Consider the following 17,174-nt stretch of genomic DNA (forward strand, 5'->3'; position numbering starts at 1 on the left):
TAACGCGAAAAAACGGTAGTTCAAATTGTTTTGCGAATTTTTTGTGAAGGATAAAAATAGAACCACACTGCCTTTACTTTCGCACAGGGGCATCAAGACGGCGTTCGATGCAAGGCAATTGGCAGGAAAGCGAACAAAATTCCACTGCATTTAACTTCTTTGTCTTGCAGAAACCTAGGCATTTAGTTCATAATGAACATTGACATTCCATGGAAAATTGCAGATTTCTATTATCAATGTTCTCCCTTATTAAAAGGGGAAGAAGTAGTCGCATATGAAAGGAACATTTCCAAATTACCTTTAGCATCCTTGCTTTGACAATTTTGCAACAGTAAACGCCCCACGAAGAAAAAAAACAAGACTGCGTTGAATGCAGATTCGCGAAATTCTTCGCTTGAAATGATTTTTTTCAGGAAAGCAGCAATTTGTTGCAGATGCATGCACATTTGTCTCTATGATTGAGCAATAAACAAATAACACGATATTACAGGGCGTACTCCCTAATACTTGCTAACCAGGCCTCCCTACTGCCCCTTCCCTAGGATACCGTTCCTACTCACTTTTATCCACCACCTCACGCGAACTACTATGCGGTCCCTGCATACTGCCGCTTTTTGGACAACGGGTGGCGTGTTAGATGGCTGAATAGATGGCGCACGATGACATGTGACGCCTCTGCTAAACAGTCGCATGAACAACGTGTTGTGAGAGACATGCTGCAACGACATCGGCATATGCGTTTTGGAAGTACATATACTTTTTTTAATCTTTGCGCCTTAGTAATCACACCAAATAATAATAAAAAAACTGGAATAGAGTCAGCTTTCTGTTCACCATGTTCAAAAGTTTGAGCAGTGATTTCTGAGGACGGTGGCCCTGCGCCTTTCCCGTTGAACGCCTGCACAATGACGCTGTATTTGGTAGAGCGCTTCAGGTTGTTGATACTGATTTCAGGCACGAAGCCGTCCAAAACGTCAATGGTCTTGTAGACAAAGGACTCGCCCGATCCGACTGGCTTGTAGCCGACGTAATAGCCTCGGATCCGTCCATGAGCCGAAAAGTTCGGAGGGGGCTGAAAAAAAAAAACACCATTGTTGTCGTCATTATTAGTTCGACGGAAAAAACAAAGTTAACTGTACATGAATAAGTCGATTGTAGAACGTACACATACCACGGACAAATTATACGCTCACGCCAATTACAAATACATTTTGCTCACTCTTCTAAATGTAGCAGAACAAACATTCAGTCACTTATTCGGTTTATTCGCACCTTCGCTACATTTATTTGTTCTTTCAGGATTCTCTCGTTGACTCTTGGGGGCCAGCGTAAATACGACGATCTAAATGTTTTTGTTCTATTCCAGTTCCCAAAATTGACACCTCGTTAAATATTTTAAACAAGTTTGCGGATTTTTAGCCAAGAACCAGATCTGATTAGGAGGCATGCCGGATTAATTCTGGCCACATAAGGTTCTTTAAGGTTCGCTCAATTCACGGCCCACGAGCGTTTTCGCATTTAGCCACTGTCTGAATGCGACCGCCGCGGCCCGGAGTGAACTAGAGACCTTGAGCTAGGCTCCCAGTTGAGCTACCAGCTGAGCTACCGTGGTGGGAAAAATTGGAAATTCCCGAATGGGCTTTTTTTTTGGCGTGTTTGGTTGCACGTCTCTAATAAATGCACTCAAATACACTGCTCACGGCAGAGTTACCATAGGTACGTACTTTTTTGTATACCTTTGAGTCTCCTTCTTTCGGGTAGCCCGAAAGACGCACACTTATCAGTTCTGTTGCGCATACGTTGCTGTGGAGAGGTTAGGAAAATGACTACCTCGGCTACTACATTATATTGATGTCACAATACGGGACCTTTCGCAAAATGTGTAATATAGAATACGTAACTACTACTAAAATATTGACCGAACAAGGAAACCGGATGCAGTAAGGGAGACACAAGGCAGGTGCACTGTCGCATCGTTGCACGTCAACGTTATTATGCCCGTCTTCTTAGAGGCCGCGAAATTTTTCGTTTCCTTGGAAATCGCAAGCGCAGAAAAGCGCCCAGCTTAGAGTTCTTGAGGTTGTAAAATATTTCGCTTACCGCCATAACTCCCTAAAAGGAAAACCCTGCATACGCCCAAGGAATGTAGCCAGGTCATAATGAATTCAACACTGACAATCTCGCCTTATACTTTTGCCATATAGCGCCCTGAAACGCGGCAGTCGTGGTGTACCAACAGGCGGGTTTTCATTTGGCATTTTTGATATACGGCCGTCTCTGTCAACCACGTTCTTTCGTCAACATTCTTTTTTGTTGCTATATTACCCTACGTAATTGAAGTACTTATCGTATAATGCACATAGATTGATGTACATGGATGCAAACATAAATAATCAACCAAGTTTGTATGTGTCGAAACTGTAAATTTATGCGCACAAAATTCTTGACCATGCATAAAATAACCAATACGCAAGCATTTCGCCATGGGATCATCAGCCGTCAACAACAAAAAGCTCGTGCAATATTCCCTTTAACTTGCTTCAGCTTCGTAAAGTTGGGATCTCTTTGACGTGTGTTTTCAATAGCTACAGTATGCACGCACTAAATGGCGCTTGTCAAGAGAATAGCATTTTAATTTATGTAGCTAAATTAGGGGCCACTGTGATACCCTGAGCCAGAAGCTCCTTGTACTCTATACAAGCTTTAGCTGGAGAAGAATGTTACATTATGTATAATAAGAGGAGGTATTCGTCGCGATACGAACTGGAAAGAAATAGAAAATTTCATTTTATTTCTGAAGCTACTTCTGCATTTACTTCCTTCCGTCGTCTCCGCGTTCCAAAGTATCGCGCAGCTCATTTGGTGACTAGTACAGCAATCGAAAAACACCACCCGTAAACACCGCGTCTTCTTCATCCATCTACAAATGACGTTTCATTGTTATTTTTTATGCACAAGAAAACCGTAGCTTTCTAGCAGAGTAACATACGGGCCTCGTCATGGCCTACATGGTACATCAAAAACGTCATGGCTGTGCGGCTGAAGATAAGTTTTTTCTTCAAGGCTAAAATTCTAGTCTCCAACCTCCTTTCACGTAGGTGCATCGCACGTGCTTCGTTTTGAAATTTATGTAATGCATTATACGCATCACTGCATGCAGCCATGCATCTTTTTTTTTTTTCATACTCACTTTCCACGAAGCCTTCAGAGTTTGTGAAGTCACTGGCACAACAACCAAGTCCTCAGGCGGTTTTGAAGGCACTGCAACAAAATTACCTTTTGCATCCACAAATCAACCGAAAATATTAGAAACCGCATTTATTTCGGGATATGTTCCCGGGGTTCTCTCCACACACACACACACACACACACACACACACACACACACACACACACACACACACACACACACACACACACAAACACACACACACACACACACACGCACGCACACACGCACACCCACACGCACACACACACACAGAGACAGACAGACAGACAGACAGACAGACAGACAGACAGACAGACAGACAGACAGACAGACAGACAGACAGACAGACAGACAGACAGACACACACACACACACACACCCTCCCCCCCACACACACACACGCACACAGACGCACGCGCACGCGCACGCACACGCATGCGCACACGCACGCACGCATGCACGCACGCACGCACACACACACACACGTACACACGTACACACACACATAAAAAAGCTCTCGGTGACGCCTTCAAATGCATGCATGCTGTTTTGTCGAAGGTACAATTAGTCGTCACACATTTTAGGTATTCAACGCCTGGACAAGAGCTGGCGCAATGGCAGTAACTAATTGGCAATATGCTTTAGGAGGGAGACCTTAAAGCTACTGCTAATTGTCCAGCACCTAACTGCAGCGACCTAGAGAAGTACTTGCTGCTAATTATAGTATTATACCATGCGGAATTTGCCACGATGCTTGTAATACTCTATTGACTTTAATAACGAAGTTTCCTCTACTGCAGTGTGTGTGTGAAAACTTTCATTGTACAGAGGTCCGGAGGCTCGACTTCTCAAGCCAAGGCGGGCCACTCCCACGTTGGCACTGTCAGGCCAAGCCTTTCAGCGATATCATGGGCCCTCTGGACTGCCCTTAGTTGGTCCTGAAACAATGGGCTTTGAATCCTTTTCTCCCACTGTGTCCATTCTTCAACGAGGTTGGGGAGAGTCGCGGGACACCCCGCCAGCATATGTCTGATTCCAATGATGCCATTACAATCATTGCATTCCATCTTAATCTCCCTCTCTGGATATATTTTATTAATGGTGTACGGTGTGGGATATGTACCCGTGCATGCATATTATTTTCCCCAGACTGTAGTGTGCCAAAGATGAACTTAAAGGGATGCCAAAAAGAAGGAAAACCCAGTTTAACATTGTAGTGTTGTATCAAAATTCTAGCTCCTTTGTATTTTTTGGCTGAGAAAGGATGATACTTACTCAATATACGATTACGCTCGAAAACCTGAGCGCCAGTGCTTCACTGTGACGTTACGGTTTCCAAAAATTATTCTCGTTGTTGAGCCGTTCAGGCGCGCCAAACGTTTTCACGTTTGGCAAAGCTGAAAAGTCTATAACTGGGCTAGTTTGCATTTCAGTCGTACAAAAACTAGAGCGCGGGAAACACGAGTTAGCGAAACAAGATTTATCGCTTCTATGTATCATCATCTTTGTTTCTCGTGGTTTCAGGGCTCTAGTTGCTGAAATAATGGCTAAGCTGAGTCCTTGGTTGTCTTATGCTGCAATTCAGTTATTCTATACCGATAAGCGAACCCCTAGACCTGCGCAGATGCTATCAAAATGAATGACAACACGACGGGCTGGTTCGCTACCTTCGGTTAGCGTAGCGATATGTGTCTTTCACGTTCGCTTCTTTTATGAGGAGTAAGCTATGTTCGCATAACAGCAGGCGTAATTGACTGTTTGTTTTAGTGTCTCTTTCTGTTGCCAGCTTTCAAGGCGCCGGTAGGTATGTAAATCACCGAATCGGAAGGGGGGGGGGAGGGTTAATTGAGGAGAAGCGGAGGAGATGAAGCGCGCACGGCAAGTAACACTCCGCTCGAAGATTCTGTAATGATAACCAAGCTGCAGTCAAGTGGAACTGCATTAACTCAGGTGCCTAACGAGAGTGCGTTCGTGAGCTCGCGCATCCATAATTTGTCACTACAGCCACAGTGTCAGAGAACTGGCGTGCTTGAAGTACAACGCTAAGCAGGCCGTTCTGATTAGCGGCATACGTTAATTATAACGCGTGCGCAGAACCACGCACAGGGGCGAATTCAAAGTGGAAGCACAAACACAATCACACCACTGCCCGCGACACCGGAAGCGCCACTCCATTAGTTCATATTTTGTTTGATTATGCTGGACATTAGGAATTCAGATTAGATGCGGGGAAATCGTTTACTCAGTTGAGTGTTTTGGTCTTCATGCGCACAACGATATCCAAGCATTGGTGGGCAGTATACGCCGTAAATAAATGTATGAGAAGTCGCAATCACGCAACCTCAGGCAACCATTAAATCAATAGTTAGCACGTTATAAAGCATTGCCTGAACTACCCTATTAGGGTGGCATTATTAGTATCGACGCATCTGCGCCTTTAACCAAAAATGTCACCGGGTCAGTCCGCTTAATCTGGCCTTGGCACTTACGAGAAAGTTCTGTGAGTGTTCTATATGATGCTGTTGTATAAAAGAACACGCATGTTTTCTACACCAACAAAATTTCGTCCGTGTGAAATATCATGCTTAAAGACCTATCCATGTAATATAACATATTACCGACAAGCATTGTTCTCTGTGCTCGCAGGTAAACGTTAATTTGTTTTGTGCACCCGCGAATTGACCACTGAATTATGGAGTGCTGGGCTTCTTTTCGATCAGTTTTTCTGGTAGATACAGGGAATAAATACAAACTGTTCATTTAACTTCGTAATTGAGGTGTGCTCTATTACGAAGAACAAGTCATTTCAGTTCTCCGGTGCAACACGTGCTCATCTTAAAGAAACCGAAAGTTACCTTCTTCATCCGTAGTAACAGAAATCATGGGACTGGGCTCACTCCTTCCGAACTTGTTCACAGAGAGAACGCGTAGGTGGTAGGCAGTGATGGGCTCCAAGTCATCCAACACAGCTGACGTGTTAGAACCAGGTACCTCTATGTGTCGAGAATCCTTCTGCCAGGAACCTGAGAGTAAACACAACAAAACACAAATCGCGGTCGTCTTGCCTGATGTCTGCAGACGGATGAGACACGCGTTGTGCTGAAGGACGTTGCATTTTCGCATGATTTAAGCATTTGTTAGGAGAAGAAAACATAAACTTGCTATTTTCTGATGCATTTACACGTCTTGAATGGAGAAAGCAGCAGCCGGTACCGTCTGTTGGTAGCAACATCTTTTTCATTCATATTATAAAGAAATAAATAAATACGAAACATGTTCATACCGGCGGTCCCAACTTATAGCAATTTGACCTTTCTCAATTGACTTTTTCTTGACAATTATCACTTTTGTTGATCCCCAAGTTTTTCAGTTTCTATGTACCCGCCTTTATTTCAGATGACTATACCATCGTTGACGTTCCATCAAGTGACCCACTGGAGTGAGTTCTAGGCCCATTATTGATTTTGTTAGATGGTAATGATTTGCCCAGGTGCATTGCTCTTAAAGTTCGTCTGTATGCCGATGACTGTGCATTATTACACCCCCGAGTGCTGGAATAATCGTCACGGCCTCAATTATTCATTTTCACAGTTTTATGCGTGATGCGAGTAATGACAGTTAAATATTAACTTCAGCAAAACAGTTCTCATGCCACTTTTTAACAGAGCGTCACCTACTATGGTTAAATGTTCCTCTAACGAAGTAACGTTATATTTATGTGACCGGACTTTGTTTTGCTGTGCTTCTGAGTTGACTTTCCGTTTTCATGTGGCACTAGTATACTTATTATTTGAAGTAGACGCTTAGTTTTAATGCGTGCAGCTTAATTCTTTAGTTAAATGTTTATGTGAAAATGAGTAGCAGGCGCCAATTAAAGTCGACAGCATCTGCTAAGTACTATATTATAATAAAAGAAACGTTACTGCGGGCTGAAGAATAAAAGTATTTCGGAATTTTTTTAGGGGGATTGCTTCAATTATAATGACTTCCATTCCTCTAGTGCTCTCTGCGGTGTACCATGTATATATATATATATATATATATATATATATATATATATATATATATATATATATATATATATATATATATATATATATATATATATATATATATATATATATATATATATATATATATGCAAAACAAACAAGGAGATTACCACAGCGTGGCGCGGCATGGTCGTTTCGCGCTCGTTGGCTGAATTCGGGCCCGTTTTACTGCCAGAAAAAGTTTTAGAGGGTTACTATACTGAATTTTCTCTGCTTTCTCAACGCATTTTGTTTGTCATTATCAATAACAGAATAACCTTCGTTCGAAGTTATAGAATTTTGCCCTGCCAGCAAGAGTTGCTTCAGGAAGGTGAATTCATTGCCACCAGTAGTATGTTACTTTTGCCCAATTATGGGGAAAGCTAAATGGGAGGATTTTACACAGTTAAACTAATTTAACGCTTGTTTTTTTCCAGTGTAGCTTGATGTGATAGTACTTACCTTCTATAAGCTCACAACAGGTATTTATGAAGTGACGTCAGTGTTTCTAATTTACGCTGCGAGATTCCCCAAATTGATAGTGCCCGTTTCAATGTTACCCTATGTCAGTACCTTGATTAGCAGCCCCGCAGAGAGCAGTTTTGGATTCTGTGCCCCCATCAAGCGGCAGTATGTACGTACATAAACGGCACGTATAAAATAATTTCGAAGTAGTTTCCTGTGGGTGCTCTTTTCTTTGTACCTTCTCTGCACATACTTCTCCAATGCTATATGGACTCAGCAAATCCTGGAAAAAACAAGCCCTTTAACTTACGTGGATTCTGGCCTACATTTACTGGGACCAGCAGCGTGATCGTCTCAACCCGATTCCTCGAACAACAGCATGCGGGCAGTATGAACTTTTGGAAAAATTCAGTCACCACAGTGTCCTTTCAAGAAACAATAATGGTTTTATCGCACATGTTTCAGCTGTCGAATAATAATGAAATGCAAAAGGTTGTACTTTTTTCATAGTTTGAGTGCAGAGGTCCAGTGCAAATATAACAACCACCCTTGGCGCTACCGTCTCCGTCTCCGTTACCGTCATGAGTGGTTTCCGGATTCCACTGAACTGAACCGTTAGGATCTTGAACTAACCTGAACCAAAGAACGCTACATTGAAACGAAAGCTTTCGTTTTCGTCTATTACTGTCTATACGAAAGGGGGCCATGCTCCTTTCGCAAAATAATACCCGCATATTCGAGCTCTTTCTGCAGGAAGATTGGTGTTTCTTCGATTCTTACTCTTGGTTATACAGCCATAGTGGAGCGCTGCAAACTTCTGAAAGAAATTGCTCCCCCCACAAACACTCCGAAAACATTCGCCCCTATACGTTCCTGATTGATTCGTTGCTCTTAGCGGGCGCCTTATTTCGTTCTGAGATGTATACGGTGCACCAATATGTGGCATTTACGTGAACGAACAGCAGCTCACCGGAAACTTCCTTCCACTGAACGAAGTAGCCGAGTATGTCACTGTTCCCATTGAAAGGCGTGTTCCAGCGCAGTGAGATGCGTCGACTGGTAGCTTCTGCGACTCGAATGTCATCAGGTGGGTCGGGTGTCTCTGCAAACGCAAATTCATATTGAAAACGAGAATAACATTAAATTCCGCAAGCTTCAATCTCCGTGTCGGACAAAATCGAGGCACAAAACAATGATTGGTCCGCTAAAGACGCTGGTTCAAGTTCTTGCTTTATCAATTGTACGGACACACAAGCCACGCTGAAGCCGTCGTCGAGCTATCCCGGGTTTCACGCGCATGCGGGACCCACCCGTCGGGTGTTGCAGGTCACGCGATCAGCAGCGGTTGCGCGGGCGAGCAGTCGAGGCTAGGAAGCTAGTGCTCGCCCTGTGCTGGAAATCACGTGATCTGAGGAGTTTCGGAGGCGCAACACGCTGAAATGGTACAAAGGGAGTGCCTGTACGGAACGTTCGCTTTGGAACAAGCACTCGCGGCCTCCGCTGCCGGAGCTTCCTATCATGTCAGCACGGTGACCGCTAGCGTTCGTGGTTACTCCAGTGAGCCGTGTTCATTTGCGCCTCTGGCCGCAAAACACCACGCGTGTTTAGTTAGCTAGGCGAATGCTTGTTGCAGTTTATGCTGCCTGTGAAAGTACGGGCCTTATGCTCTGTGTAATATTCGAACGCCCGCCTATCGCTGTCAATGCTCCTCTCTTCGGCAGAACATGCGACTTATTGATGTTATGCTTAAAAGGGGCATACAGAGTCAACCACACTTGCATAGATTGTGCAAACTATTCGCAGGGCAGAGAAAGAAGCTAATTTGGAAAGCGGCACTGTTTTTTCGATGAACGGTACTTCTCTGCCTGAAAGCATCCAAAGGCTGTTATCGCAGGACCTATATTATGAAAGAGCGTTCGCTCATTTGTTTGCAGCTCGGGTGCCCGTAACCTTGATTGAAGCCTTGATTGTAAAGTTGTAGAAGGCATGCTTCATTGCTAAGGCAGCAATTTATGCTTTTGCCCCCTTTTATAGCATGGTTTACTGCTCGGTGCCACAGTGCCGGATGCATTCGACCAGGCCCGGTGTGTTTCTGACGCGTACCCCAAAATGACTAGGCAGCGAGGTGCTTGGCTGATAAAGTCACTGAAAAAATAATATAGTAATCGTAAGAGTCGAGCAAGTGATGCATACAAAATTTGTAGCGGGCTCGCCTGATACATAATTCAAAATACTCTGCACATTGATGCATGCGACTTGCGTGAGCGCACACGGTGGAAGCGCGGATTGAGGAGACAGAAATATAAGTGGCTTAAGTTCGACGTATTATAATAAAATAGACTAGGGATAAATTTTGTCGTCCTCCGATAATGCTGATGAAAGTGTCAAGCTGGACTCCCCGCGATGAATGCTGTGAGCACTGCTGATCTTGCTGCAAAAATGCGTATAGCTACTTTTAATAAATATCATACTAACTGAATAAAAAATGTGAAAGCATGAAATTGCTCCCTCGCTAAAAGCCTTTGCTTTCCTGCACGTGAGACTGCGTTGTTATCACGAAGTTGTTTTGCAGCAACTCCACACCTGTAAAGCTTAAAACTTGCAAACGATCGGAAATAACTGCGGTTGAAGCGCTGGAACAAAAAATTACTGGGTGTAACGTTAAGAGACAGGAAGACAGAAGTGAAGAGTAGAAAGGAAATGGGGGTAGCAATATATTCTATTTGAGATTAAGAGCAAAAAATAGAGGCGAGAAGGTCATGTACTCAGTAGGGCGTATAAACGGTGGTCTACTACACTACCAGAGTGGGTGCCAAGAAAAGGGAGGCAGCCGTCGCTCACTGCAGAGAATCACGTGATGTGATGAAATTCGAAAATTGGCTGGCATAAGAAGGGCTTAGCTGGCGCAACACACTCGTAATTGGAGATCGCTGGGGACACCTTCGTCCTCCGGTGGACATAGAGATGATGATGATGATGATGATAATGATGCCGAAAGTAGCAACTAGCAACGTAAGCCTGTATCGTTTGGAATATGGTAGTCTGAGTCGCTCACCCTCGTGAATGCTTCGATGTCAGTGTTTGTTGGCTTCTCATGATATGACTAATAAAAATCAGGCCCCTCGATTAACCCCCTTTCTTCTCGTTTTCTACGTCCTTGCAGTATCATCGTATTCGCAGCCGAGTTATTACCACTGCATTAGTTATAATACATTAACTAAAGCTTTCGCAGGGTGTTTACCGTTCCTTTTTATTTATTTTGTAATGGGCCAACTACATTTTAATGCAAAAAATGGGTCAGATTTGTGTACCCGTTGTGGTTGGTTTGGCGTTGCGCTGCTACGTATGGTGGCGCAGAACCAAATTCCAGCTGCGGCAGCCGCATTTCGATGGGGGCGAAATGCAAATACGGCCGTGTCCCGTCAATTGGGGATACGTTAAAGATCCCCAAGTGGTCCAAATTAATCCGGAGTCTCCCACTACAGTATGCCTCACAATCAAGTCCTGATTTTGACGCGTAAAACCCCAGAATTTAATTTTTAAGGGTAGCTATGTATTCTTGCACTTGGTAAATACTACAGATGTTGCGTCTGCACAGTCTTTTAATATTGAATGGCGTTCTTTCTTGGACCAGCAGACATATGTACACTCACAAGTCCCTAAGATTCCAATCACAGCTTCATTGAGCTGACTCAATGGACAGAACTCATTCTGTGAAAGGGCCTCATAGATCAAATATTCTCTCTCATCACGCACAGAATCCACAAGACTTATGTGGACTGGGATTAACTTGTATTTAGGTACTTGTGCCTAAATAAACATGGTTTATACCTATTGAAATATCCTATCTACCTTGTACCGTAATTATGTTTGCTCCCGTGTCGTTATCTAGGGACAAACAGGGTTATGGTACCGGGCATATAGGATTTTCCAATAGGGATATAATGTTGCATTCTCTTCTATTCTAATATGAGGTAAATGCGGTCGACGACGGCAGCGAATTATGTACATGGATGAGATTACAAAGTTTGCAGGCATATATGATCGTGTCGGCAGAACAGCACAAATTAGAGTTCACTGGGACAGCCATTCGCATTGCAATGGGCTGATGGTTATGGTGGTAATGTCAATGTCGACGAAAATAACGATGATGATGGCAATCGTTGACGTTTATGTTTCCTCGTAACATCGAGCTTTGTAGCCAACAGAACGTGAAAAAGCGTATAGACGCGGCTTAGTACGGTCATATAGCAAAATTCCCGTGTGCTTTGAAGTGCAAGGCACATGTTCTCATTTTGTTGAATCCGGGGTTCAAGAAAAGAAAGCTACAAACAACAGTTGTGTCAGTGGCAGAAGAAGAAAAGAAAACTGAACACAAGAGAAATTAGTGGCTAAAGAACTGAACACAGCAAGATACGGCAAGCGACTACGAAAAAATTTTTCCTATAGTAGACACTGTCAGGCCCAGCAAAGCAAAAAAAAAAGAAAGAAAAAAGAGAATGTGAGAGATAGAAAGAAGGAAAAGATGGAGAAAAGAAAGAAAGAAAGAAGCAACGAAAGAAAGAGGCGGAGTAGTGTAAAATGTCCGCCAGCCGTTGTTTACTTTTGACCTTATGCGGCTCGTTCGTGAAGGTCGCGTCAAGCATCCATCCACTCACCCTCTCTCGTTTGTTTTGGCTTCGCGCATTGGTTTTAGACTGTCTCTTACTTTCGTTCTTCCTAGGCTCCTTTAGAGCCATGTAAAGGCAGTTTTCAAGCACCATTTGAATTTTTTTTTCTCTTCTTGCTACCGGCGTTTCAAAACACAGCGAAAAAGCCCGAAAAGAATTAAAATTCAATAAGCTGGAACGCCGGCATAACTGTAAACCGAGAATCAAAAAAAAAAAAAGAGACAGCGGGAGCGCGCCAGGCGACATAAATTTGCGGGGACGCCGTCCAAATCCCCTCCCGAAGGCAGAGGGCGGCATCGCATTTCTGGCAGGCAAGCGAGCAGCAACGAGCAGCGGAGGCAGCGCCGTGCCTGAGCGATGGTGCGGGCATGAAGAGAAGGCGTGCAATGGGCCGTGAAATAATTTCTTGGAAAATAGCAGCGGCCGCTCTGAGCGCGCGCGCGCGCGCCCCCGCAACGAGCGCCGTCCGCTAGTTGATTCTCTTTGTACGCTCTGTCCGTGTCAGTGCTTCGTTTCCTCATTTTCTTATCTGCTTTGGCGCCCGCAACAATTTTGCTCTCGTTTTCTTATCTCTCTCTCTCTCTCTCTCTCTTTATAACTCGTCGCCGGAGATAGCGTTGGGACAAAACGCGCGGTAACTGGGGCGGAGGACAGCGAGAAAGATCGATGTTGAAGAAAGATGTTACGTTGTTTTGTTCCTTCCAATGGTGTGCGCAGCGGTTCGTTATTTTCTCCGTTACCGAGTTGCGTTGGCTCGCTCGATATATTTGCCCTGGAGTGTCGCGCGGAGAGCAAGCATCTTGCGTGGGCACGCTGAAATATCAGAGGCGCGGCTGCTTTGATGCATCGCTTTGAGCGAAGCGGTTTCTTTTTTTTTTATTAGAATGAAAACAAAAAAAAGAAGGAAGTAACGGAGAGCGATGTTGCAAACTTGTGACGGCCGATAACGCTTAAACGCAGGCTCGACTTTATTGCTGCGAACGAGGAAGAGATGGTCAGGAAGAGGGCGTGTTCGAGGGAGTTAAGATTGAAGAGATCGTTAATCAAGACCAGATCGAAATCAAGGTGCTACGACTGAGCTAAGCGCGTCGATGGAATGGAGAGCGAACATACTACGCGAGGACGAAGGTTTTAGACAGGGATCGAGAAGCCTAACAGACAAGGTGCAGCGAGAATTCATAATGACGCAAGTTTACAACGAAGCGTCAACCAATCTTGATGACCTGCAGAACAACGGAGAACTCTATGATAACGCTTGAACTTCGTCAGTCGAATCGACGACGAAGCTTCCTCAGGCGGGTCCGGCCTCTCTCTCTCTTTTTTTTTTCATTTCAGCTCCAGAAAAATTGCTGACGACTGCCATTTTTATTGTTTGTGCGAAGAACATCCGGAATGAGGCAGAGTGGTTCCCCATTGCGATGGGCTATTTTCTAGTCATTTGACATTAGCAATGTACTGACTAGAATAGAGAGCATTGTATGAATGACCAAATCATGACCGGCTCGGATGGAGAGAGATATAAAATTATTAATAAATTGTACAGTGAAAGCACGGAGCAGAAACGAAGGATTGTCGAGAACGTTTTCGATGAGCGAAAAAAAAAATATTCAGCTAAATCAGTTGCTGGAACGAGCCAGCTACCGTGCAAAAGACAGAATTTTGGCAAGCCTCCTTTTATTAGTGGACATCACAGGGCTAAATGGCAGCGAGAGTTATTACGGCAACGGTGCTGCTTTTATTGGGGCAATGATACCGGTTCTGATTTAGATGCAATTACACATTCTACATTCAAAGCTGTTCTTTGTGCCTGTCAAAATTTAGCACTTTTCAGGAGCTTCTGAGCAGTTACTCCGTGCTTTATTTCACCCCAAGGACGTCTCGATTTTCTCAGCGTTTAATCCTTTTTCGTTTGCATATGAAAACGCTCACCTTGTACGAGTAATTTGATGTTGGTTTCATCCTTTCCGAACTTGTTTGTGGTAAGGCAGGTATACAAGCCAGAGTCACTTCTTTCGGTTGCAGCAAAGAGAAGCGATGAAGTCAGACCATCCGGAGTTGGTGTGTCATCCTGGGTGAAACTGTAAGACCAAAGGCAATACGTCATTTTTTGTGCGCAGTAACAGGCACGGAAACTGAATTTCGCTTATAAAAGACGGAGATCACCTTTTACTCTCTTTTCCAGCAAAGGAAACATGAAAATCTCACTGACTGTCCACTTAAGATTTAGCAGCAATTTAAAACGCAGACCTCATTCACCGGGAAGCAGGAGAATAGGACACGTGGTCCGGTGATATTCAATTTCTTTTTTTATGGGTAGAGTCGTAACACATAAAAGTAGGTGTGGAAGAGATGGCCACAAATGATGGATGCACGGCCGTACTTGGCGCTTGCACCATTAAACATCAATAATTCATTCAAATGATAGAGGCACATAACTTCTCATTTTGTCCCTACTTTGTCCTTGGTAAAATTTCAGATAGAAATAGCACAACTTACGCAATAATTTTCTGTTTCTCTGACTGGTGCCAGGAAGGCCACAGTGAGAACTGAATGGAATATGCGCAACAAGGCGCGTCACCGGCTCCGAGTTTCCCTCTGGCGTTAGGTTGGGTTGTTAACAACTCGGTAGCGTAGCAGGTGTTGCACTACAGCAAGTGCAAGCAGCGTTGTAACATCCACCCAGGCCTTGCTCGAGCCCATGCAAGCTTCTTGGAACGGCTACCTTCCTAGAAGCACCGTAATCCCATGCAGTGGTTCCGCGCTCCTGTGAAGTATTTTGAAGACCGCAGGCCTCAAGACTTTCTATTCGAGGAAATGGTTACATTGGCGCAGACAGTGATGTTGTGTGTGGCAACCGCCGTCCGAACAAGGAAAGACTTTAAAAGTAAATACTTTTGGCGTCAACTCATCGAGCGTCACACAAGCGCAACCATATGACTCCTGCCGGGGAGAAATTAATTACGCTAATTATATGACTCACAAGAGCGGGCAGCACGCCGCACGCACGGGAAGCTAATAACTCCTAATCGCCCTTCTGTAACCGGGGCTGCGAGAATGGTTGCAATGACACTCCTTAATCAGCCATTCGCTATTACGCAGGGCAGCCCGTAAACACGCGGCCAGCTCGCACTTGCTCACGCGGGACGCCCCCGGCGTCCGTAATTAACGGTCGGCGCTCGCCACCGCTTCCCCCACGCCTGCGCATCACCGTTCGTTCCCGTTGCGGGCACCAGCATCGCCGCTTCTTCGGCGTCGTCGGGCGCCGCGGACGTGGTGGGCCTGGGAGTTTGGGATGCGGGCGGCCATTCTGGGAGCGTCTCCGCTAGCCGAGGTGCTGACCGGCGGCAACGATTATCTTCAGAGCTCGGCGCGGAAGGCTCGGCGATCTCCAGAGCGAGCCGACGTGCAGCCCTAATTACGGCGGTGAGCTGCGCGCAACGGGCGATGCGAAACGAGCGGGCCTCAGTCGTGGCTGCGATGGGAAGACTCAAATGTCGAGCGCGTGAGTGAGAGAGAGAGAGAGAGGGAAGCGAAACAGGGCTGGCGGCACGTGTAGCACTCACGAGAGCGAGCCTTTCGTGACGAGGCCTTGTTCTGAATATTTATTTATTTGTTTTTTTTTTTGTTTTTTTGCTGAGAACCAAATCTTGGGTTCGATTCCCGGCCTGGTTAGTGGCGTTGAAAGGACAGCTTTAATTGCAGTCGCAGGCTACTGTGTTAGCACGGAGCCATCACTTCTTCAAATAGCGGTTTCATTAATTCGCTAATTCATTAATACGGACATGTGTTCAATATTATCGAGATAGTTTTAGGCAGTTACTTGCGTTCGTTGTTGTTTTTGTCTTTTTCGCCATCTTGCATGTGTGAGTGTTTGTACATTTTATTTAGTTTTTTTTTTTTTTCATATTGGCATATAGGTAAAAGGGGGCAGCAGTGTAGAACCACTGCTTCTGAATTTTCCAGATGGGCACCATTTAACCCTATCCAACCTACCTAACTGGTCATGGTGGCTGATTTCTCAATGAAGCACAACACAAAATAAAGGAAGAAAGCAAGAAAACAAAAGCGCTCATGTGTTTAGATATAACTACACGTTGAAGAACACCAGGTGGTCGAAATTAACAGGGGCCCAACGTACGGCGTCGAAGATAGATCGTGCGCTGCCCTGAGACGGTATTGATTCCATGTTGAGTTGAATATGCTTTCATTTTCGCCTGTGTGCTACCCGCAGCTTCAAAATATTGGTAGGCGGGATTACTTTGATATGGAACTGAGGTGAGTCCAGGGTGACCTTAATCTCACTGGGCGGTACGATGGCTCTTTCTGTATCACCGTAATATTTACGTGATAGAAAGCAGTCTAATACGCATGCTGAAGAAAGGTGTTTAACAGCGGAAGAACTTCGTAACGCTAACTTGAGCGTGCTAAAGGAAGCCATTGTTGCGTTCGTAAAACACCTTCGTTGCGCTAAGCACAGTCGCTTGTAGCAGTAGAGATATATTGCCAAGAGGAGAGGAGTTGTCACAATATTTTCCATGTTATGCGCAATCTCCGGGCGTAATACTTTGGTGTAATATTATAGGCGTTCCTAATATCTTTACGCGTCTCTTAACTATAATGGTCTCGACCAAACGGTATAGCCAGGTTTGATCGACATAACATTATTATGTTGTGACCGAACGCTGTCGCACTGTAAAGTGGATAATAAGAAATGCTTGTTCATTAATAGATGACAGCCCAAAAGAAGAGTTTTGCCTGCCGTTCGATTATACCTGCTCAACTTGAATCACTGATCAT

The 17,174-nt window shown here is 44.6% G+C and overlaps 1 protein-coding gene across 1 annotated transcript in view; it reads right to left on the reverse strand.

Moving 5' to 3' along the window:
• The window catches only part of LOC135919174 (cell adhesion molecule Dscam1-like), a 283,407-nt gene that overhangs the window by 59,005 nt on the left and 207,228 nt on the right, over positions 1 to 17,174 (reverse strand). The window contains 5 exon segments of the mRNA XM_070536458.1: positions 835 to 1,072; positions 3,191 to 3,261; positions 6,067 to 6,234; positions 8,678 to 8,809; positions 14,307 to 14,455. Of these exon segments, the coding sequence (XP_070392559.1) occupies positions 835 to 1,072; positions 3,191 to 3,261; positions 6,067 to 6,234; positions 8,678 to 8,809; positions 14,307 to 14,455 (758 nt within the window).

Source organism: Dermacentor albipictus, chromosome 3 (assembly GCF_038994185.2).
Source record: "Dermacentor albipictus isolate Rhodes 1998 colony chromosome 3, USDA_Dalb.pri_finalv2, whole genome shotgun sequence".
Classification (NCBI taxonomy): Eukaryota; Metazoa; Arthropoda; class Arachnida; order Ixodida; family Ixodidae; genus Dermacentor; species Dermacentor albipictus.